Source organism: Eretmochelys imbricata, chromosome 1 (genome assembly GCF_965152235.1).
Source record: "Eretmochelys imbricata isolate rEreImb1 chromosome 1, rEreImb1.hap1, whole genome shotgun sequence".
In the NCBI taxonomy this organism is placed as follows: Eukaryota; Metazoa; Chordata; order Testudines; family Cheloniidae; genus Eretmochelys; species Eretmochelys imbricata.
The window spans coordinates 355,156,105-355,181,200 of record NC_135572.1 but is presented as its reverse complement, the minus strand read 5'-3'; the positions used below and the strand labels follow the sequence as shown (position 1 = coordinate 355,181,200).

General features: G+C 46.3%; 1 protein-coding gene across 5 annotated transcripts in view; it reads left to right on the top strand.

Moving 5' to 3' along the window:
• NRF1 (nuclear respiratory factor 1) overlaps positions 1-25,096 on the top strand; it is a 106,606-nt gene that overhangs the window by 37,547 nt on the left and 43,963 nt on the right. For all 5 annotated transcript variants that reach the window (XM_077837562.1, XM_077837525.1, XM_077837554.1 and 2 more), the window contains 5 exons: positions 1,556-1,682; positions 3,193-3,333; positions 18,383-18,541; positions 19,819-20,016; positions 21,546-21,647. In XM_077837562.1, coding sequence (XP_077693688.1) covers positions 1,556-1,682; positions 3,193-3,333; positions 18,383-18,541; positions 19,819-20,016; positions 21,546-21,647 — 727 coding nt within the window. The remainder of the gene's footprint in view (positions 1-1,555; positions 1,683-3,192; positions 3,334-18,382; positions 18,542-19,818; positions 20,017-21,545; positions 21,648-25,096) is intronic.

Sequence of the window (25,096 nt, the reverse complement as noted above, 5' to 3'; positions counted from 1 at the left end):
CCTAATTACCATCTTGCTTTTTTCCATTTAAATTCTTAACTACAGCTAAAGCCATTATCTTGAGAACCGTTGGAGTTGCAATATCCCAGCTCTGGAATGGTATAAACCATTCACCACCATCACGAGGGATGCATCTTTATTCAGTATTTTTATTGTATTGTTGAATGGGTCCTCTTACAAGTCTTCCCAATAGTTCCACAAGGTGGAAATGAGCTAATGCTTGTCCTTGCACTCCCTCTTCTAGCACAGCTGAGGTGGCACATAGCAGAGTGCATCACATATTGGGTATTTTCAATAAAAATGTCCTGGGTGAAACTTCATTATAGGGGCATCAGCTCTTTCTTCCCTTTTCTGCCACAAATGACTTGGGTAGAACACTGGCAAAGCATGTCAGTTCCGTGCATTCTGTCAGTTTGACAATCAGAAGAATTTTTCCATTTTGTCAAAATATTTAAATAGTCAATGTGTGTCCGCTTAAATCAGTGTGCGAGCCAGATGGGAGCTGGTGCATTGTCTCTGGCACTGGAGCTTCCATATGGCGTCACATGATGACAGCTTTCAGCAGTACATTCGCTGTTGAAGGGGGCTCAAAAATGCCCATTTGAATTGATAATCTTAATGTCGCATAAAGTGGCAGCTTACATGGTGAGAACTGCTCTTCCTCCCCTATATCAACTTTCTACGATCCGCTCTAGCAAAGTCACTGCCATTTTCTTGTCAATTCTCTCACATCATTTAAATGTTAATACAAGGAAAGAAGTGGTAAGTGTGAGTGTTTCCCCATGGAGGGACCATCCCAAAGGGACTCACTGATATAACAGGTGGCTGAATATACACATTTCCCTTAGCCAGCTGTTGCAATGTCTCTGTTTCTTGCTTACCACGCTTCAGTTATGGTTTTGTGCAGGATTGAAATACCAGTGAATTATTCAGCATTGTTGTGGGTGCTGAACATAAAATAGTTGGTGTGTGTGTGGGATTCTTTATCTGTAAAATATTTCAAAGTGCTCTACCTATACATTCTTTATTGTTAGTCAGTGGGTGACTGTAGCTTGTTTCTCCCTCTTTGTTAACTGATCATCCACAGGCGTCAGAAGATTAATTTCTTCCCAGTGTTGCATGATTGGTCAAGTGCGTCATGGAGGTTTTCTTGACATCCTATAAGGCATTGAGTGTTGGTCATTGCTAGAGACAAGATTCCCAGACATGATGGGCCCAATGGTTTGATGTGGCATATCCTCTGTGCCCTTAATTTCACTGCTGAGAGATAAATGTTCATTTCTTTCCTCTCTCCGCTTTGCTTTACTTTTCTTTTTCATGAACATGTTCCTTGTGAAAACTAGAAATGCCATAGCTGAGCTGTAGTCTGGAGCATAGCAGGCCCGTGGGAGCAAAGGGGTGCTTGTATGGCCACTGTTACTCACCATGATTTCCTTTCACACCTGCTTTTGGAATGGGCAGTGTCAAGAGGAGGGATTATAATCTGAAGGACAGTGGCTGCAATGGGCCTTAATTTTATCGTCTCCCCTCCCCTTGTTTTCTTCCCCTGTTTCAGGAAGCTCCGCGCCACACTAGATGAATATACCACCAGAGTGGGGCAGCAGGCCATTGTTCTTTGCATATCCCCCTCCAAACCCAACCCTGTTTTTAAAGTGTTTGGTGCTGCACCATTGGAGAATGTGGTAAGTCTCCCTGGGAAGGGGAAAAGGATCTAAGATGAGTTGTTTGCTTTCTGTGCATGTTTCATCTTGGCTTACAGTTCTTCTAAGAGCCACAGTGGTGTCAGCTTCAGGTTTGAAAAACACATACACCTGGAGCCACAAGATCAAATCCCGGCATAGTGAATAATCTCCCAAATCGGGGCTTTCAGATAAGGCCTTAATACTACGTCCCACCTGCTCCATTTAAATGCTAAAGGTTCCCTGTCACTTCTCATAAAAGAGGAGTTTAGCTTAGTGTTATAGACCAAAATTTCCCCTTTCTCCATTTCTGTGCTGTGAGCTGATCGTGCATCTGGATGCTGCCTTCACCCTAGAGATGGCTGCATTCAGTGCTATTCTGTCTACCATGTGGAGTACTTTGCCTGGAGAGCTATGGAATGAGATCAGGGCTTAGAGCCTGTATTGCTCGCACTAGTGAGCTTTGGGCTAGGCTGAGGTAAGATAGGAAGGATCTGACAGTACCACCATGGATAGCTGTCTTGAATGGTCAGGTGCGTGGTGGGAGGAGGGAAGGGATTTAGTGGGACTTCTGGGATCAAAGACGTGCGTGTTGTTACATTGCTCTCATTTAGCTATGATTACAGGATGTTACTTACAGATTTATTTCTCAACCACTGGTATATGTAGCAGTTCTGGGACTTTAATCTTTAGCCACTGGTGCTTGGGCTGGCCAGCAACCCCTCAGCCGGTAGTCCCTGCTGCAGTTCCTCTCAACCCTGAAAGATGAGCGTGCAGATCTGCCTCTGTGCTGAGCTACATACATCACCAAATCTCCTGCCCTATTTGCTGTGATGTGCTATATCTTACGATGCAGCTTGGCTGCTCCAGGCCTTACTCTTGTGGGATCTGGGGTTTGAAGCAACCCAGGCTCCGCTGTGTCTTAGGTTAGAGGAGTGTATCCAGTTCAGTAGGAGGCAAGCTGTGCTGGTGCACCTGAGGCTGGACATGCAGTTCATGTAGATACCTGCAGTGGGAGGGTGGGGCCTAAGGGAGTCACTGGCTGGTACTGCTGAGGTCTCAATCTGGCAAACCAGTAGTTACCTGGAATAGTTGGAGACCACCAATTTCCAGGACAGTCAGGAAGGACTGGACTCTGCTGGTAAGTAGAAAGGGTTTAAAATCGTCTCGGCTGTCAGTGATTCCAGCTAGCCTCGAATGAGCTTCCTTGAGCCTTGCAGGAAATGAGGGGATCATCCTGATTGCAACAGCACCATTGCTTCCAAACTTTTATTAAAAGCATTCTCATGCCCCCCCCCCCCCCTTGGTGGTGTTACTCGGAGTTTCATCATTTCTCTTTCATGCAGCCCTGTGGGGCCAGTGGGTATTTTTACCTACCAGCTGTGGCATTGTTTGCTCACTCAGTTCTGCAGCGTCTTGGGGACGGTGAACAGCCCCTCCTCCGGTTACCTAGCACCCTTGCCTCTCTTGTTGCTCTTTGCCTTGTTTACCTGAGCCTAATGATTCCCCACAGGTGCGCAAGTACAAGAGCATGATCCTGGAAGACCTGGAGTCAGCACTAGCAGAGCATGCCCCTGCGCCACAAGAGGTTAACTCCGAGCTGCCACCCCTAACCATCGACGGAATTCCTGTCTCGGTGGACAAGATGACCCAGGTAAGCAGCCAAGGAAGGTGGAAACTTGGAAGAAGAAATGAAGAGGCGTTTTAAAGCCTGTTGATTTTACAGTGGAGTGTATGCCTGCGTCCTAAGGGACACTTAATCCCGTCTCTCTGGTGGGACCATAGCGGGCCAGGTAATAGGTGTGAATCTTTATCACTGGTGCTTCTTTCCATATGAAATTGTACAAATCCTAGTGAGGGCTAGAGCACAGATTGCTGGGACTCCTCCCCCACCTTTCCCCGTGGGATCATTGTCGTGCTCCATCAGCTATGAATGGAGGAGCTGTCAGTCCTGCACCTGTATCAGGAAGGTGGCTTATTACTTGTCAATAGAGTCCCCTTTTAGTTTTCTCCCCTTGACTTAAACTGTGTGCCTTGGTTTTTCTCCTCTCGCTGATGCTGTGGGTGGAAGCAGAAGGAAACCCACTGATAGTTATGTTCCAGGGCAAACCCCACTCTCCCACCTCCAGGGCAGGGGCGAGCTGCTAATACCTGGTGGTTACAGTGAGTCATTTGCAATAGGGGTCGGGGAGACTCCTCGTCCTCTCATGACCCAGTCCTTGTCTGAGCAGTGTTGCATTGGTGGTCCTATCTCTGGGAGAAAAGGGGAGGGGGCTCTGAAGGAAACTTCCCCTGCATGAGGAAGGATCAGTAGTCTTGTATAAAAAGAAAAGGAGGACTTGTGGCACCTTAGAGACTAACCAATTTATTTGAGCATAAGCTTTCGTGAGCTACAGCTCACTTCATCGTGTAAATCTCCTCTCTCCCTTGGCGGTGGCAGGGACAGGAGAGGAGGGAGGAGTGCGACGAACACACTGTAAAGGAGCTAAGTAAAAGGCTCTGCATGTGCTCATTTAGGCAGATTGATCTATCAAAACAAATCGCAAATGCCCAGACCCAGCTCTGCACTGGGAGGCAGAAACTCAGAGAGGAACATGAGTGAGTGAGACCTGGGGTGAGGGTGGTCAGCAAGTTAGATATGGGTTTATCGTGTGATATGTCAGAAGAAGGTCAGAGTGCTTCGGGAGAAGAGTTGTTGGCGCAGAGAGTGGTCGGAGCAGTGAAGAGGAAGGTTTTCACCTCAACAGTGGTGACATTGTGAGGAAGAGACAGAGAAGAAATTGGTGCTAGTGGAACAGAGGGAAAGGAGATTAGAGAGAGATGAGGTTGACTAGAGGAAATCCACGATTTGCAGCTATTGCAGTGAGGTAGAAATGTCAAGAAGCTTTCCCTCTTTTTGCTGCAGGATGTAGGCACACATATAAAAATAGTTGCTATTAAAAAGAAAAATTTTTGTCCAGTCAACTCGATGGCCGTTAGTGTTGCATTTGATCATCAGAACAATATAAAAATGTCAACTTTCATTCTAGTAAACCCCCCACATGGATTTTCTACACGGAAGGTATTTAATTTTTATGCTAGTGTTGGAAATGAGAGCAACACTTCAAATTCAAGAGTTGTTTAAGTTTTACCCTCTAACTCTCCAAACATGGTTAGACAACCTCAGCTCTTTAATCTGTACTTTCTGTTTAAAAAAAACTTCTTGTGTTAAATCTAAAATATAAGCAGTTCTGTTTCCTCTAGGTATGAAGTGGCCTTGGCTGTTAAGAAAATTCTGTGGTTTTGAAACAATTACTCTGTGCACAGATCTGGCCGAGGCAGGTGGGGTGTTGACTGCTCTGTGTTGCCATGTGTGAGATGTGACTTTGATTTCAGGTTCTTCGTGCTTTGTCTTCTGGCTCAGAACTTATTCGCTGTTAAGGTGGCACCTTGTGAGTCCTTCTGCAAAAGCTCCTTTGGCTGATCTGTTAGCACGGTTGATGATTTCCTAAATCAGATTGCTAGCTTTTCAGAGGGAGGGGCCTTTCTTACTATGTGTTTGTACAGTACACTGCACAAGGGGACCCAGATCCTAAACAGGGTTCAGTAGGCACTGACTGCTATCGCAGTATAAATAATGAGGAGTACATGTACAGAGGGGATTGCTGACTGCTCCAATGCACTCTGCTGCTAACCTTCCCTAATCTTCTGCCCCTCCTCTTTCTATTAGTGGTGGAGCAGTTGTATTCTGGCGTTCTCTATTGGAGCAGCATTCTCTGGCAATAAGTATGCAAACTGTTGATGCAACAGTAAAGTAACTTACAAGGCACCTTATTTTGAGATCTCGTGTACCCATCATGCTTAAGTAACTGCCTAATTAGGAATATCTTTCTTGCTGGAATGATACTTTTTGTATAAACAACTTTATTGCAATGGTGTTGAATTTCTCCCAAGCTGTAGACAGATGTAGCTCTTGCACTTGTACCCTCATCCCCATAGACTGATAGAAGTGTCAGACTGCAGGGGTCCTTGAGAGGTCATCTTGTTCAGGCCCCAGCACTCAAGGCAGGACTAGGTAATAAATACCATTCTCTGTTTGTTGTGGATAGTGCGCAAATCATCTGTCTGCGGACAGGTGGTCACGTTGATGCTCTTGTCTCTGCTTTCCCATCTGTAAAATGGGGGTGACTTCATAAATCAGGAATGGGCAACTTAAAGGAAGTAGAGAGCCACACGATCCACTGAAACTCTTTGGCAGGCCGAAGGGGTAATACAGGGGGAGTGTCAGGTCCTGCCTTGGGCCTGTGATACAATGGTGGAGGGGGGTGAGGCCTGGGGGGTGGGGTTGGAGAACAAGCCCACCCTGAAGTCATCCCTCCGCAGCAGCTCCTATCCTGCGGTACTGTCCCAACTCCCTGCTCTGGCTCATTGGTTCTTGCAATAGGTGCAAGCTCCCCGCACAATGCCCTACACCCTTCCTGGTGCCTCTGAATCACCTGCCCCGAGCTGGGCTGTGGCAGGCTAAATAAAATGATCTGGTGGACCGCCAGGTGCTCATCACTGTCCTAAACATTTATAAAATACTTCGAGAGCCTTGGATGGGAGAGGGCCACACAAGGACCAAGTATTATTAAATATTGCCAGGGCTACAAACTCTCCGTGGGATCTGAAAATCCACCTGTGGTCTTTCTGCCTGTTAAAGTTAACAAAGATGCTACATTTGGATCACAGCTGACCATTTTGTTAATGAGGGAGTCTCCCTAGCTTATAGCTGTACAGCCCCTGCAGGGCTAAGAGAAGTAAACACTTACTTCAGTAAAACCTGAGATAGCACTTGGACACTGCAGGGAGCAGAGATGTTGGCTAAAATGGTGCCACGTTTTCAGTCATTTTTCTGACCACAATGGCACTTAAGAGTTATAAAAGGTAATTTTAAAGCACAACAATTCTGCAGTGAGCCCTTTGTTCAGGGCTCTGCATCTCACTTGGGAGAGCAGAAGATACTACTAGCCCTAAATCAGTGCAAAGAATGAAGCATCTTGCGTGGCTAGTGATGCCCTCAAACACTGTAGCAGAAATCTTGATCCCCAGAATGCCCAGCTGAGCAGATATAAAGCTTTTCAGTTCATGGCTGATAATTTTTACATGGCTCAATATATTCTTTTCACGGTGTTTGCCTTCATCAGCTAACAGGAGAATTTAGCCTTTTTCAATTCTTGTTTGTGACTGGAGATTACAAAGCCTGGAGGAAAGCAGAAAAATTTAAAAATATATATTGGGCATCTCAATTAAGGAGCACGTCACTACGAATGGAAAAATGAGGCTTTGGCTTTGAACAGCTGCAGGTCTCATTGGACAGGTGTTAGAAGTGTTAGGTTTAGCTCACTGAAGAGGAGATGAAAATAATTCTCCTCCTTTTAATTGCCTTGCTTCTTTGGAGGTCTTGGGGGAAATAAAACCTTCCGTAGGTTGAGTAAAGGTGTTTCCATGGATTTGCAGATGGGGAGCACTGCCCACCTGTGCTGTGTGTGAAAAATGTGTGCAGTGGGGTCTGATTCTGAAGCCCTTACTCAGGGGAATCTCCCATTGTAGTCAATGGGCATTTTGACGAAGGACTTCAGAACAGCCCAGTCAGGAGCTTGATGGCTAGTAGCTTATCCATGTCTTTATCTGAACGCAGTGGGTGAACACTGTCGTATTTTGTACTCTGCTCTGCATATATAAATCTCAGGAAGTTGCTGGATGTTGCTTACACCTTCCTGAATGCAAAATTTGTCTCTTAACCTGACCTTCCTTCCTTTGTTTTAACGTCTGCGTATGACTTTGATGCAAAGATGACTCCACCCCACCCCACTTCCCCCAAAAAAGGAAATTAAAAGGTGTTTGTTTCACTGATGTGGGTCAGCATGTAGGCACCAAACCAGTTTACTGTTAGGCACTGAACAGTTATGTTGGGGAAATTAGTCAGTCAGTTGTGGTGAGTATATGATAGAGAGGGAGGGGGTTTGAAGCATACCTGTAACCGTGCATACCAGCATTGAGAAAGCATCCTAACATTGGAGGCTCAGGGTTTGTTCTTGTGCCTGGTTTGCAGCATCCTGATGCAATGAAGTTGCTATATGTAGCATTCAGAGGACTTCTCAACCTCGTGTGCTGCTACAGGTGGAATGGGAGGTCGTGAGCGTCAAGGGTCAGTGATACTGTACGCTCTCCTGCCTAGAGGGTGCACCACGCTTAGGCTGTGCAGGAGCTCAGCAAACGGGTTAACAATTCGGATTTCTTTATGTTTCTTATTTTTCACCTGACCAAGGTGAGTGAGGGGAAGGGAGACGGCTCATGTAAGAGTAAAATGCAAGATTAAAGAATTTGTGAACAGGTGAGGTCAGTTAATCGAAGGATCTGATTGAGCCTCTTCTGCACTGTGTGTTCTGCCATGTTCTGCCTACTCTTCTGTCCCAATCTCTGCTCCTCAGCTCTGACCCATTGTACAGTATTGCATGAGTTTCTCTGCTTTGAGCACTCCTAGTGTTCCCACTGTACCTCTGGCTATGGATAGGGACAATGTTTTTACGTAGAGACTTGCCTCTGGTGGTGGGGGGTGCTAGCCTGCTGCATTTACCAGGGTTCCATCCTGTCTGGTGCTAGGTACCTTCAGCTCCCATTGAGATCTGTGAGATCAGGCCCTGTCTCTCATTTTTGCTTCAACAAATGATTAAATTTGGCCCAACTTCTCTCCCAGCCTGGCCTGTCTGAAGTGCCAGCAGTGGTGAGGCCTGAAAAGGGGTTCCAGAAGGGCAAGATGAGCTTTGTAAAAAGGCAATTCATTATGGTGAATTTGTTGCTACCTACCTTGGCCGATGTCCCATTTTTTAATCTGCTGCTGCAGATAAAATATTATTGGATCATTCAGTCTAAAATCTGCTGCTGCAGAAGGCAGCTCTCTCATGTGTTAGGTAGGATGGACACAAGATCACAGAACCCCCGTGTTCCACTCTGGTTACTGCTTCATCTGCAATCACCTGCTTCACCATTCAGGTACAATTCAAGAATATGAATTGTCTAGACTTGGCTTAATCCACCTATGCCCCATTGTAGCTGTTGCAGATGGCTGGTGTTCTCCCGAGAGGGAATTTCTGGGGGCCCTTGGAAGGCTGTTCTTCACAGAAGGTGCTCTGTTCTGGAAGCTGCTTCCCTCAGAGTTCAGGCCTGGCTGTTATTCGATGCATCTTGCACTTTGCCCTGTTGCTTCTAGTGTTTCTGTGTCTCTGCAGTTGGGTGCATCTTGGTTTTTTGGAGGCTGAGGATAGTTAAGATCAGGATTAACTAATTATCTTTAAGGGTTCATCTTACTGTTTTTCCTTAGAAGACCCCAGGTGCCCTAGCTAAGGGCACCCAATAAACGTTTCTAACAATATCGTGTACAGACCTTGCCTTGTCTCTCACGCGAGCTCTTTTCCAAGCTGATGGACTGAGGAGATCGGAATGAATCTTTATTTTTATAAGTGACTTGATTTTGCCAGGGTTTCCCTTTTTGTGTGGTGGTGGTGGGGTTTGTGAGGGTCTGAGGGCTCCGAGTTCAGCATACTGTGCTGATTCCCTCCCAGATGCTGCACACTTCGGCGAGACGGGGCTCTGCATCTCAGAACGGTAGCCCATTTTAGGCTTTTGTGAGCAGGTGGGATGAGGGGGGCCGTGCTTGTTGTGATGCTAATTAGAGAGGCCCTTGCGCTCGAGCAGGTTATAATGCTGTGCCGCTGCTGTTGATTGTTTCCCTGGCGGATTAGAGGCGAACCCTCCTTAACAAGTGCCTTGAGTCTCTGAACTCCTGAGGACCAGTAATGACTCCATCTGGTAACAAGGAGCACAGCTTGCAGCTCGGAGTTTGGGGAAGGAGCTTTTGACAACGAAATTCCATTCACGCTCATGATTTTTTAATAATTATTGTTGCGATAACGCTTCTTACCCAAGCATCTCAGAACACTTCACAGCATGGGCGTTGCCCCTGTTTTGTCGATGGGGAGGCTGTGGCACAGAAAGGTTAGGCCACACAGCAGGCAGCGTTCTAGAGGGCAGGGCCTGGGGTGGGAGGGAGGAGACCTGGGTGTGTCTGCTAGCGACTCCCTGCGTGACCTTGAGCAAATCATTTAACCTCTCTGGGCCTCACTTTCCCCATTTCTACCTTGGGGGTAGTCACCTTGAGATGAAAGTAGCTATAGAAATGCAGGTGGTATGTATTGCCCTGGGCTTAATACGGAATTTGTGGGGAGGGCACTTCTTTGAGTGCTGGTCCCGAGGGATATTCGCTGTGGGCGCATGTGCCTCAGACCGGAAGATTCTTCACTAGCAATGTCCATCGGTCCGCACCTGCACAGTGTTGTGCTCCAAACGAAGCGCATAAGGGGCGGCACGGACCGACCACCTCTCCAGTTCCATTCTGCCACTTGTGGTCTGAGATGGAATTCCACAGTGTCCGCAGCTTGGCTGGCGTTCCTGCTGTCTATTCGGGGATTATTGTAAATAGTTTTATTTTAGTGTAGTTAGTTTAGCAGTGTAGCTAGTTAGATTAATGTTTGGGTTAGGAGGTGTTCCTCCTTCTTGCTCATCTGCACCGTTTGGGTTACTCATTATGCCCCAAATCCTGGGCTTTAAGTCCTACGTGGCCTGCCTCTGGGTTTTCCTGGTCAGTGATCCCCACTCCTCCTGCCTGTAACTGCCTTGGAGAATCTCATATTCCGTCTGAGTGCGAGATTTGTTGTTCCTTCCCACCTTGTACATGACAATCTCAAGAATTTCGGCTTAGGCACGTGGGGAGCTTTCTATGAGGCCACAGCTTGACCCAGTGGCTTCTGACCCCCATATATGTTACCAGGATCCATCCACTAGCACCTCTCTGGACCCAGCACTTCCCAGATCATAAAAGTCCAGATCTAAAGACTCTAGCATGCATGAATGGGAAGAGGGTAAAGGAAAGCACCCTCATGAGAAATGGGAGAAATCCCCATCTAACCCTCTGCCTACCCTACCCCCTCTAAGTCAGGCGAGACTCCGTGCCCCGGTACAGGTGTCTGCATCTCCCGGGGAGTGTGTGCGGGTATCAGCCATACCGAGAGTCAGGCATGCCCATAGACTGCTGCCTAAGCGAGGGACAGGTCCAGCTCTATCATCAGTGAAGGAGAGGAGAGGATAGTCGCTCTCTGCACCAGTGATTTCATACTACAAGCAGAGAAGGAACTTAATGGTACCAACACCTACCTTCCATCCCAAGCCTGTGCTGTCGGCTCCAGCTACGCACAGAAGCCCCTCTTGCTCTTCTGTTGGACCCAGCTATGCTATTCTTGAGGAACCTAGAGGTTTATACTGACCCAGAGTCACCGCTACTCTCAGATCCGGTTATCTCCAGAGAGGTGCCTACACTGGCCACTCACTGGTCCCTTCCACTGTGGTATCGAGCTGCTGGAACCGACAGCGTACCACTCATGCATGCCAGCCACTTGCCGTGGCACCACTAGACAGGCAGTTCCGTCCACTTCGCCCATAGATTCCAATGACTCGTATTCCTCTGGCAGGATTGATGCACCGATCATTCTGACAGTCCCGAGTTGCGCAATTAGCCCTGATAGGGGTTCCAGAGCCTCATTTGTACTCTGTTACCTCCACAAGACATAGCTTCAGCCCTGGGACGAGTGGCACCCTATTGGGACAACTTCCATACCCATATGACCCCACATCATGTCCCTGTTAGGGTTCTTGGGATCCTTACTTTAGACCCCCTGGCTACAGAAGATGGGAGCAAGAATGCCAGCAGAGATCACTTTGTGGGGAAGAGTATCAGCCCCTGGAGCACTGTAAGGATCAGGAGCAGCCCAACCAGCAAGAACCCTCTCTTCCGCCGGTGGCTCATTCTTGTCTCCTGAGGAGGTGGTGGTGCCAGCCTTACCTTTGCTGTCTGAGGATTATAAACAGCTCCAGGACCTCCTGAAGAGGATTGTGGTGGCTTTCCAGATCTCACTGAAGGAAGTCTAGGACCCTACTCACAAGTAAGGTGTGGCGGCTCAACTGAAACGTGATATTCCACACTTAGTCCAGCAACATTGCGTTGTACACCGGGAAGACTTGGGGATTTCCGATGCATGGAAAGAGGTCAAGCTGATAAGAGACATTGAAACCCTAATGAGAACTGTCTACATGGTGTTCTGTCGGTCATCCAGGAGAAAATGCAAATTTCAGGAAATAGTGGATGCTTCTGAATGTGACTCAATAAAGTGCACTGGTTATCTAGGCACTTTGCACTTCAAGCAATTATTCTCAACTATAATCCTCTTCTGGAATATTTTGAGCAAGACAAAGATACTAATCCAGTTTCTAAATACTGCCACCAAAAGCTGAATACCATGGAATATCGAATAACATTAGAAGTTTTGAATGATGTTTTGTTGGAGCTGGCTTCGCTATCCCCGCTGCTCCAGAAGCAGGGCCTTACACCTCTTGAAGCATTTCACCTTGTCTGAGGTAAACTGAACAAGATCAGGAGAGAGTACCTTGGAGATTCAGTCTTATGGAATGACAAAGTTAAGTCTCTCTTAGATATGAGCTCTCAAGAAAATAATGAAATTGGTACCAATTCCATAATAACTTTCATAAACATCTTGTGTGCACATTTGGCAGACAGGATTCCAGAGGATGAAGTCCAGGAGTGGTCCGCTTTTGATTGTGCAGCAATAGTTACGTGTGACTTCAGTTTTGGAATTCATCAGGTCAAATCCCTATGTTCAAAATACAAAGACTTTCTTGCTGAAGAGATTGTTATAGTCAGTCAGTAGAATGACTTCAAGTTTGCAGTAGCCGAAAGGCTCAAAAGCCAATTGGTTTCAAGTTTCCCAGATATGGTGACATTTGCTCACCAGAACGAACAGTTTCAGGATCTTGCAAAGTTGATGGATATTGGAGGAACATTCCTAGCATCAAGTGCAGACTGTGAGCTTGGCTTTAGCTTAATGAACACTCTAAAAAACAAACTACGGAATCGTTTACAAGTAGATCATTTGGACATGCTGATGTGTATTAAGAGTTACCAGCTGGATGGAGGACTGATAGATCTGGACAGAGTTTATATTGAATGGGCAAATTAAAAAGATCGCAGGGAAAAACAGTAAGGTTAGTTTAGCACTCTTTGACATTTCGACCAATAAGGAAATTAAAATGCATTTGTAATTACATATCTTATTCTTGGCTGATGATCATTTATTGATATTTTTTAGGAAAATTTTAAATTTAAAACACAAACTCTTGTTTTTCTTTTTTTACTTATGATGTCTCTATCTGAAAGCCCATGTAAATTGATATAATGGCATACTTCTTAAATTGTCTTTATTATATGTTTATCAAAATCTTTTCAGACGTGTATAGAATGAAAGGTGAAAGTGGACACCAATGGGCAGAAGCCTATGGACTGATGATGATCATGATTAATATGTGCTTGATATATGCTCGTGATTGTCTATAAAAAGGATCATAAAGTGTAATGCTTAAAACTAACTTCTGCTTCATGAAGAATGGTTAAATTTCCTTTTTCTAAGTATTTAAAAATGACATTTATAAAATAACATGGTGTAAAACTATTATTATCACAAATTGTAAATTAAAACTTTTTAAACGTATAAGCATTTTACTCACTTGTGCGCATTTGCCTCATCGTGCACAAATTTGAACTCTGCTTCAAAAATTTGCACAGAAGAAATTTTTTGCGCACACGGCCTGTCAAAAATTAGAGGGAACATTGCCCAGGAGACTCCGGAGGTTACAGCACAGCAGGCAGAAAGCCCTGCCATCGGTTCCTCCTCATCCACATCCCCTGCCAAGAAGCCGTTTCAACAGGACATTTGAGAGCCGCCAAACAATCTCCACGCAGCCAGACACCCCCCACTCACTTTGGTGGCCACCTGTTCTATTCCTTCCCAACCCGGTAACATATTACTTCAGAAATTTAGGTCTCGGAGATCATGTACACAATAGAATTTCTTTCCATTCCTACACCAACCCTTCTCACATTCCTCTTCACGGATGCCTCTCACAAGAGGCTTCTCAGACAGGAGGGAGAGACTCGCTTCTTCAGCTAAAGCTGGAGAGCCAGTTCCTCATTGCAGGGGGAAGGGTTTCTGTTTGAGATACTTCCTCATTCCCAAGAAGGGTGGATGGAGACCCATCCTGGATCTCAGGCAACTGAATGTCTCCTTCGGTTGTTGGAGATTCAAGATGACCATCTTGGCTTCTGTAATCCCATCCCTCAACAAAAGTGACTGGTTTGCAGTTCCTGGATTTAAAAGGATGCCTGTTTTCATTAGGCGTTCACCTGGCTCACAGGCGGTTTCTAACCTTGGTGTGGACCTAGAGCATTACCAGTGCAGAGTCCGTCCTTTTGGTCTCTCGACAGCCCTGAGAACACTCACAAAGATGCTCTTAGTGGCAGTGATGGACCTGCATTGCAACCCAACATCCACCTACCTTGACAACTTGTTGCTCATGGGATGGCCATCTTAGGGAGTTCAATTGACAGGATGCTCGTACTCAGTCTTGCACAATCCTTAGGGCTTCATGTGAGCCCAGAAAAGTCCGCTTTAACCCCAAAGCAGATTATAGAATATATTGAAGTGACTATGGACTCAACTTCAGTCAAAACTTACTTACATCAGAACAGGGACCACCTTGCCCAACTCCAACTGAGCCCCCAGCTGACAGCTCGCTCCTCTCTGGTTCTTCTAGGCCACAGGGCCGCCTGCACCTATGTAACATCCTTCACAAGGCTCCATAGTCATCGCCTTCAGGTGTGACTACACATGGTTTAAGCTCTGAACAGACAAGTGTATCACGTTCCCTCAGAGCTTTCTGTCTTCTCTTGCCTCATGAGAAAACAAGATATCTGTGTGTAGGGGTTCCCTTCCTTCCCCTTCCACCCACAAAGAAGCTACTTATGGACCCTTCATTACTGGGTTGGAGAATATACCTGGACAACCAAGTGGCAATCTGCTTGAACTTTGAGTGTGCACAAGACTTGCAAAGGTTTCCGCCATTCATACATTTCCATCACGTTCCAGTCACGTTGAACATCATGATGATGGTGTTCTACATAAAGAAGTAGGGAGGAGCAGGATCTGCCCCTCTTTACATAAAGGCAGTCAAGCTCCAGAATTGGAGTATCTAACATCATATCTCCCTTTCAACGGTGCTCCTTCCTGGAATAACGAACACCTTAGTAAACAGCCTCGGTAGTCACTTCCACAGATGCCACAAGTGGGAACAGCAAAACTCAGTGGTACAGAACATCTTCCACAGCAGGACTCTCTAGGCAGGGACCTCTTTGTACCCCAGGTAAACAAGAAGTGTCCAGCTTGTGACTCGTTGCTGCTCAAGGGCACAATTCCAGAGGAGACGCATTTCTTGTTACGTGGTCAGTGCCATTAAGGTATACTTTCCCATCCATCCCACTCTAACCACGAGTCCTGAACAAGGTAAAGCAGGACAAATGGGCAGTGGATCATATTGGCTCCTTGGTGAGTGAGACAGTTTTGGTTCATGAGAATCCTCCAGATGTCCACACAGCCATGTATCCACTTAAAATAGTTGCCAAACCTTCTGACTTGAGACAAAAGCAAAACTCTCTATCCCAGCCCAGCTTCTCTCCACCTCACAATCTGGTATTTGGATGGGCAATGAGAGAGGTCGTGCTCCAAGGAAGTCCGGTTCATTCTCAGCAACAGCAGAAAGGCTTCCGCAAGAAAATTCTGTGCTGCCAAATGAAAGAGGTTCTCCATCTGGTGCTAATGCTGCCAGATACCTCCATTGGACTCTTACATTCCTATCATCTTGAACAATCTCTTCCTAAAGTCTTCAGGTTTGTCCATTAAATTGCTGCCAGGTACACACACAACAGCCAACTCTTTCTGTCCTCTTGTAGGCAACTGCTGAATATTCACCCATCCTACAAACGTGAAATTTCTGAGAGGTCTTGTCAGAACCTTTCCTCCAGTATTGGTGCCAACTCCTAATTGGGACCTTTAATTTAGTGCTGTCAGCATTTATGAATCCGCCACTTAAGTTCTTGGCATCTTGCATCCTTCTCCATCGATCCATCAAAGTAGCCTTTCTAATGGCAATCACTTCCACTAGGAGAGTAGGGAAGTTTGCAGCTCTTATGTAGGCCTTCCCTACACAGTATTCCATAAGCATAAAATGTCCCTAAGGTTACATCCCAAACCCATCCGAAAAGTTCCCTCTGAATTCCACCTTAATCTGTCTATCCCTATACCGGTATTCTACCCAAAATCTCATGCCACCAAGGAGGACAGGACACTTCATTCTCTGGATGTTCATAGAGCTTTGGCTTTCTACCTGCAGAGGACGAAGCCCTTTCAAAAATCCCAGAAACAATTCATCTCCTTCAATGAGCAGATGAAAGGGGAGGCAATTTGATCACACAGGCTCTCAGAATGGATTTCAGGCTGCATTCTGCTATGTTATGAACTGATGGAAACTCCTCCTCAGGGCGTGAGGGCACACTCGACTAGAGCACATGCTGGCTCTGTAGTTTCTCTTCAGGGCATACCTCTGGTACAGATCTGTAGAGTGGTGACAATGGGGCTCTTTGCACACCTTTACTAGGCACTACGCCCAGGCTTCTTCAGCAGATGCATCCTTTGGCACAGTGGTCCTGGGACCCGTGGTGCAGCATGGGTCCCTTGCACCTTCCTTCTCCAGGAGCACTTCTTGTGAATCACCCATGGTGAATACTTGTGAGGACAAGCACTCGAAGAAAGGAATGTTACTTACCTTATGGTGACTGAAGTTCTTCAAGATGTGTGGTCCCCATGGGTACTCCATGACCCCCCTTCCTTCCCCTGTGCTTCGGATCCTTCTGAGTTGATTTGCAGTAGAGTTGGAACTGGAGAGGCAGTCTGTCCCCGCCGTCCCGTATGCCTTTGCTTCGGAGTATGAGGAGGTTCAGGGTGCAGGCACGGCTCAACAGACGCTGTTAGAGAATAATCTTCTGGTCTCAGGTCCTTGGAGTTCATGCACACCCACAGTGAATGCTCATAGGGAGCGTACATCTCGAAGAACTCCGTTACAGGAAGGTAAGTCACCTTCCTTTCACACTGTCCTGTCATTCTGAAGTACTCCCCTCTCTCTGGTGTTGGTGCAGGATGATGTTTGAAGGGTTTAGGATGCAGTTACAAGCGACTTTGAGATGCAGTTGCTTAAAATACCCTGAAAAGGGAACTTACAGGTCAGCTGACTTGCAAACATGTTCCCTTCTGTTAGCTTGCAGTTTGATGCTGAGGTGCCTAATACATAGACTGGTGTGTCTGAGGTCATGCAGGCAGCAGCGCATTTGGAAGAGGCCCATGCTCTTGTGACAGAGAATTGGAACTACTTGATAGTTGTCTAGTGGGGTAAACAATGTCTCTGTTGCTAATTGGAATTCTTGTCATGACTGTAACCAGCAGCAAACAATTCCTCTTCCCTGAGCTTCCTAGTACTGCAGGCTCTTGGGGCTGGTGCTGCAGGATCATCAGCCCCCAGGTAATACAAGACTAGTTGCCTCCAGGAATTCTGGTGGCAACCGTGAGAGCGAAGTTCAAATGGTTTGCTACCAGAGTCACCCAAGGTTATGTGGGGTGAGGGGAAGAGGGAGGAAGAATGTTCTAGTCTTAAATTAGCCTGTTTCTCTGAGAAACATCTGACACTTAGGTGTCACAGTGATCAGCATTACTTAAATTGCAAGCTCTCTGGGGTAGGGACTGTCTTTTTGTTCTGTGTTTGTACAGCACCCTGCACAATGGGGTCTAGGTCCTACGGTGGTAATATAAATAATAATAATTAATATGGTCTAAAAACATACTGCTAGATGTGCAGAATTCATGATAATGCTAGTAGTAAGCCATGTTCTTGTTAATATGTCTTTGTGGTGTTTTCTGGTCTGCAAATCTCTCTCAAAATATTTTCTCGTGGTAGTAATGCTTTTGTCTCAGCTGAAACATCATCATCCCACTCTTTACCCTTTCCCATAATGTTCTCGAAAACATCAGCCTGACGCATCTCCTCCTCTCTTTCTTTGACAAAAGATTTCTTCTTATGGAAAATCATTCAGAGATGATTATTTTTTTTCAGATGGAGCATGAAAAAAAGAACCTTCTTATACAGGCTGTCCAGCAGTTCTAGCAATGGGGGAATGCCTCCTGTTCCTGCTGTGACTTCTCCTATGGGTGGTATTTGATAGCAGGGCTTGTTGAATCCCTGCTGTCTTTGTGACACCCCTGTACAATGTATACCATACAAGATATGCAGCACAGCTACATTCAAGTTGCTGTTAGAGCATTAGCTTTGCATTTCCTCTCGGATTTTAACTGGGCTGGCTGGTTCTCATTACTGTAGTATATGAACCTTAACGTTGCAGTAATATAGGGTGTGTTACTTTTATTATTCTAATTGGCTGACTTACGTCTGTCGCTATCCCACGACCTAACAGTGTTCTGTTTTTCAACTCTGACTGGGGATGAGGTGAAGAGGGATTCATCACATGTTTTCAGGTGTGCTCAGGGCTGTTCCAGTGAGTAGTTTTAGTCTGATCATTTCCAGGTGGAAACCCAGTCTAGTAATTTATAAAACTAACTTTAAACCCCCCAAAGAAAGTGGGATTTCCAGTTTTAACCCTCTTGTGCTGTTGGTTTCAGGCACAGCTGCGAGCATTCATCCCCGAAATGCTGAAGTACTCAACAGGTCGTGGGAAGCCGGGCTGGGGGAAGGAAAGCTGCAAACCCATTTGGTGGCCTGAGGATATTCCATGGGCAAATGTTCGCAGTGACGTCCGTACAGAGGAGCAGAAACAGAGGGTGTGTGTTGTATTGTTACTAACCCTTCAGGGCAGTCACTGGAGTTTGGGAGTGGGTTGTGATGTTATGAGCCTCCCTCTTGTGTGACGGAAAGAACAGGTAGGTCATAAACTTCCCTGGTTCCATGCCATGTTTAAAAGTTTGTGCCCAAATCATATGGGATAGCTCTTCCTCCCCATTTCCATATCTTGGCTGGATGTCCCCCAGTTCCACATGACAACCATCCATCTGCCCCTTTGTTCCCACCCTGGAGGGTTGACCCCCAGTTTAATCCAAGGGGTGCAACGGGCAGAGGAGAGCAGTGAAGGTGGTGAAAGAGGCGTAATCCTGGATCCACTCTGACTCCCTATTGCTAATTTGCACTCTGGTATTTTTAACCTTACCTCTATTCTCCTTACCCACCACCGGAGTTGGGGGCAATTCCTAATCCATCTGGCCACAGTAGCAGCTCATGAATACAAGCTTAAGAAGTGGCTCGCTGTGTCTCTGTTCTCCCAAACACGCAGACAGCACACATCCCAGGCCCACAGAGAGCAACCAGAGGTTGTCACCCTACCTCACCAAGCAGAGCAGTGTGTGCCCTTCCTTTAAGTGAGAGATCAGGGATGGTGGGGCAGTCAGGGGTGAGTGGGGAGAAAGAGGAAATGTGAAAAGGATGAGAGAGTGCAGACAGAAAAAGGGACACATGTCAGCTATGTCAGGATGTTGCAGGGAGCTAAGGAGGAGTGGGAGATACCTGTCTACCCAACCATCACAAAGGGACATTACAAATGTTGTGAATCTCAGGATCAAATCCTTGCACAGATTGCAGCTGTCCCTTGCTGGGGGCGGCCTGGTTGAGCCAGGGTTTATGGTATCAGAGTCCACCCTTTGCTTGATCATCTTTTTTTAAAGGTTTTGTTTTTTTCACTCCTAGTTAAACTCCCTGACAGTTTGAAACAGACCCATTTCACTAGAGAGATTTCCTCCATCCCATGGTCATACAGACTTGTTCTGTAAAGTGGCACGTGGATGCAGGCTGTACACATGCTGGCTTGCTTCTGTAGGGTGGCTCATGAACCGTGGGGCTTGGAGGTATGGAGGGGACTGGGTGTTTTCTGGGAGGATTTTGTTTTTATTTTGAAAAAAAATACTGATTAAAAAAATAGCCCTGAAAAAAGCCAACTAAAGATTTGCATGGTTCAGATCCCAGGAGAATGAATGCAGGGGGAATTGCTGAATGGAAATGCTGCTTTGCACTGTTCTTTTAATGTTACTGTTTTCTTTTTCCCTGTTAGGTGTCCTGGACCCAGGCATTGCGGACTATTGTGAAGAACTGCTACAAACAGCATGGGCGTGAAGACCTACTCTATGCCTTTGAGGATCAACAGACACAGCAGCAGACCGCAGCTGCGCATAGTATAGCGCATCTGGTCCCATCACAGACGGTGGTACAGACCTTCAGTAACCCTGATGGCACTGTCTCCCTTATCCAGGTGAGCAGAGCCCACTTGTCCCTTCACACACACTGTATTGAGTGGCCATGTCTGGCAGAAGTTTTTAACTATACACCTTTGGTCGTTGGCTTAACCTGTATGTTTCAGGAATCTCAAGTCTGTCTCTCTTAGGTACTTATGTGGCCTCCATTACCATCGTATGTGAGTTAACCTCACAATGGAAAGAGCAATATATTCATCCTTATAATACCCTGGTTATGTCCATTTTACAGAGAGGGAACTGAGGCATAGACTACTTCTTTCATGCTGACTCCAGATATTGTATTACACATATCTCCTCTCCAACAAACAACTTTTCCGGAGTATCATTGCACATACGGCTATCTGACCCCTGCAACAAAAACAAGACCGGATTTTCTGCACAATACGTTAGGAGTTTAGGCAGTGTTCATAGTACTTGAAGTAGTGGTACCCACCACCCATGCTTAAACCAACTCCACCCACTTGAGATGTTGAATCAAGATGCCATTTACAGTAAATTGTGCATGTCTTTATTATATAACAGTCTTAAAGCAAAACACACACAACTGACCTCAGCTGACTCATCCCTCTTGTTTCCATGTGTGCTTTTATCAACAGTTGCAATAGTTAAGTGTTGACATTTATAGTCTTATTAGCTGTCAAGGTTAACACCCATTAAAATGAATGGTGCTGCAAACACCTCTCAGTGCTGTTGTTTCAAGCTGTCTGCAGGTACACATCACTGCATTGGTTGACGCTTGTTTCATGTTTTGATGGCTATGCTCACAGCTGTGAGGACTAGGGATTGGAGTATTTTTAAATGAAAGCTTAGGCTTGGTCTGCACCTAAAACTTAGGTTGGCATAGCTGCGGCTGTCAAGGGTGTGAAAAATCCACACCCCTGAGTGCTGTAGCTATGCCATCCTAACCTCTGGTGTAGATGCAGTTTAGGTCAACAGAAGAATGCTTCCGTTGATCTAGCTACCATCACCTGGGGAGATGGTGTTCCTACAGTGACAGGAAAACCCACTTCTGTCACTGCAGGCTGCATCTGCTCTACAGGGTTATGCCCCCCCCACACACAGAAAGATTTGCTCTCTGAGCTGCGGCGAGTTGGCCCAGCTTGCTGCTGCAGACTCTCTCTTTGGCTTTCACTGCTCACTTATGGCCTCCTTTTCAAGATGCTGAGCACCCACGCTCCCATTCATCTCTTTGGGGGTTTGAGTGCTCAGTGCTTCTTAGAAGCAGGCTATAAACCTCTTTACCTCTGTTTTCCCATCTGTTAAATGGGGATAGACCTTACAGGGCTGCTAAGGATGAATTCATGTTTGTAAAACGCTTTGAAGAGCAATAGCCCTATGTATGGTAAGTGCTGGGCATTGATAGTGATCAGTGCGGGACACTCTGTCCTTCAGTTTTCCCTTTAGGTGATCTGGGGTCTAATGTACTTGGGTGTCCCTTTAGCTGAGGGGTAGCCGTGGGCTCCTGAGGGGAACAATGGCGGCGGGAGCTGCAGTCTGACTGCTGTTTTGTGGCGGTATTTTGCAGGTTGGCACAGGGGCTACAGTCGCCACTCTGGCCGATGCCTCCGAGTTGCCTACCACAGTTACCGTTGCACAAGTCAATTACTCCGCGGTAACCGATGGAGAGGTAAGGATGTGTGGGACGTGTTTGTTTCTCAAGGATGCAGCACACCCTGTGGTCGTGTGTAGCTAATGGACATTGCTGACACACTTGCATTTTTCACACTTAAGTGTTTACTGGGAATGCAAAAGCCTAGTGCCGCACGCTGTCATGTTAAAAGCTGAAATCAGTATCAATGCAACATTGTCGTGGATATTTTGCATGGGTCAAAGTCAAAAAGTGCAGTGTTGTGGTAATTGGGACTTGGGGGGGGTGTGTGCACGCACAATTACTAGGAGACCGTAAGGGCTGAATTTCCTAAGTTTTGTATATGTAAATCTCAGTCATAGTGTCCATTGGAATAATAGCAGATGTATGTATTCTGTATGCAGCTCTCCAGACACACTCATTCATGTGCTTGTCTGGATAACCCTTGAGCCGAGAGCACCAGTCATGTGGTTACGGCAGGGGGATTAAGGTTTAGGACTTTCCGAGTCAGAGCCAGGAACAGAATGCAGTGTGGCCTTGGGCAAGCCACTTAACTTCTCTTTGCCTCAATTTCCCTATGGGTACAATGGGAACATTTCTCTGCAGCACCTCCAAGGGTTATTGAGACTGACTTAATGTGTAATTGGCTTGCACTTTCCTCTGATAAAGGGCAATGTATAAATGCACAGTCGTATAAATGTTAAGGAAAGTACTGTACAGTACAGTACATTCGTTTTTACTCATTTATATATTTGTCAACCTGATTTTTCAAAGTTGGCAAAGCTGCATTTCCCACTGAGGGCTTGATCATGCCAAACCCAGGCTTTTAAAGAGGAAGCACTTAAATTTACAGTGCAAAAAAACCCCCAAACAACCTACATAATTTTCTTAAATCAAGAAACAAAATGCATTTTGTATAAAGACCATCCCTGTAACTCAGAAAGGTACTGGAATTGCCTTCCTTGGTTCCCTCTGCCCCCAACTCCCCCCCCTCCCCCCTTAAGTCAAAGAGACTGCTGTTTCACTGCAAGTTGTTGTCCTCCCTTTTGGACACGTGCCTAGGTTTCCGGATGAAGTACCATCCTTATGTTGGAGTGGAGTGGTCCACCTATTCTGCTCCGTAAGGATAAGGTTTTCATGTCAATAGGTGGCAGCACAAAACAGCTTTGTTCTGTATTAAAGAGCATTTGTAGCTGAAAAAACGAATAGAAGCAAGCTGTTTGTTCGGGGCTCTGGCCTTGAAAAGTACTTCATATTCACTAGAGGGTTTTTAGGACTTGTTATCTTTATCTTTAGGCCTTGGGGAAGATTTTCAAATGCACAAATGGGCATTAGATGCCAAACTTCATTGACTTTCTGTAAGAGTTAGAAGCTTGTCTTTGAAAATCTTACCTTTGTCAACACAAAGTTGTAACCGATTTATTAAACAGGTAAAACTTTTCTCATGTAGACAAACTGTAGTTTGGTGGTTGACCTCTTGTAATCCAAGTGTCTGTGTTCTTACCTCGGGTTCCCCTCCCAGTCCATGCTAGCACTTCACACTCCATTCCTGTCCTGGCTGATGTGGCAGAAACCTTTCTCCCTTTCCGGAAATTACTATCAGTGTCTGGAGATATTAGCATTTTTCTTTGTCAAGGCTGGTAGGCAGGACAACGTAATCTACCTTGACCCTGCTCCTTCTCTCTAGAATTCCTGTTCTGTCTCAAAAAGAAGATCTATGTCGTCCACAATCTCTTCATCTCTCGCTCGCTTGGTCTCTGGGCACTTAAAGAAACCTGGATTACACACACCCCTCCACTCCCAACGCTGCCTCTGTAGCCACTTTCTCATGCACGCTTCTCACTTCTTGCACACACCTTGTCCCTTGGTGTGCCTAGAGGAAATGGTGAGAGTATTATGCTTCTCTCTCCCTCCTTGCCACCACGCTCCCTGAGACCAACAATCCCTCTGGCTCGTCTCCTCTTTTTTTCTTCTCTACCATCCTCCTGACTCCCTCTAATCCTCCTTCCTCTCCCATTTTGACTCCTGGCTGTCGCTCTCTCTCATTGCAATTTCTTCTACCTCATTTTCGGTGACCTCTGCTTCTGCATTGATGCCCCATCTGATCCGTAGCCACTCCCTTGTCGTTCTCTCTCCCCTTTGTGTAACCTTCACCGTGGATCAGTGTTCCAGTTCACCAAAATGGCCACTCCCTTGACCTCTTCACCACACACTGCTTCTGCTCTGAGCTTTTCATCATCAAGTTCCCCCTTTCTTGGACCATCACTTCATCTCCTTCAACACTGCACACTTGTCTCCTGCCTCTCCTGCGCAGCCCAGCCATGACCTACAGTCCACTGATGTCAATGACACTTCTACCACTTTCAGCTTCTCCCTCTCTCTTCCCCCTATCTTTTGTTGACTCAGCTGAATCCCCCCGCTCCACTCTCTCTCACTCCTCCACTCCTTTGCACCTGTCACTCACAGTAAAGTCTGTTCCAACAACTTCCAACCCGTGTTAATGCCCACCATCTGCCTCATCCATTTCTGTGCCGCTGCCCATGAATACCCTGTAAAAAGTCTCGCTGCCATGCAGGCTTCCTTCACTACAGATTTATTCTCTCCTCCTTCGGTTCTCCACTCTTCCTGGTCAAGCTTCATTACTTTTTCCTGCTTTGCTAACTCAGAGGTCAGCAATTGCAGCTGATCATTTGCTGCCTTCTATTCCCTGTCCTGTGCCCTCCAACATAAGATGCTGCTGACTTTTTCGAAGAGAAGTTTGATGAGACCCAACGCTACCTTCCTCTCATCCCCAGTACATGCTTCTCCTCTCCATTACCAACACACGGGTTTCTTGCCTGCTTTCATCTAATCTCTCCTCCTGCCTCAACCTTACCCTCCTCTTCTAATTCTCATCTGGCTTCCTCCCCTCACAATACAAGCCTATTCTGGTCTCTTCACGCCTAAAAAAGAAAAAATCCTTGATGCCATCTGCCTCTCTAACTTATACCTCATCTTCCTTTCACCTTCAAACTCAAATACAGTCTACAACCGTTGCCTTCGAGTTCCTCCATCTCCACCCTTGATCCTCTCCCATGAAACTTCTCTCACACAGATATCTAATGGCGTCTTTCTGGCCAAATATCTGCTCCATCCTCATCCTCCTCAACTACGGCTGCTTTTTGGCTCACTCATTCATCTCCTTGAAATCTACCTTCAGCTTTTGTGACTCCATCCTCTTCTGCTTCTCCTCCCACATCCTCTAGTTGTTTCTTCAGTGGGGATGGTGATTCTTCCCTCTCCCCTTTTCTGTTAGGGTCTCATAGGGCTCCATCTTTAGCCTGTTCTTATTCTCTCTCTCTGCACACCTCATCTGCTCTCCTGGCTTATCCTGTCATCTTTACACCTTCTCACAACTCTTCTCACCCTCCGCTGCTGACCAAACTCCCTACATCCAGTCCCTCGCCTCAACCTGGTTTATGACCTCTCTTTCCATATGTCTGAGCATC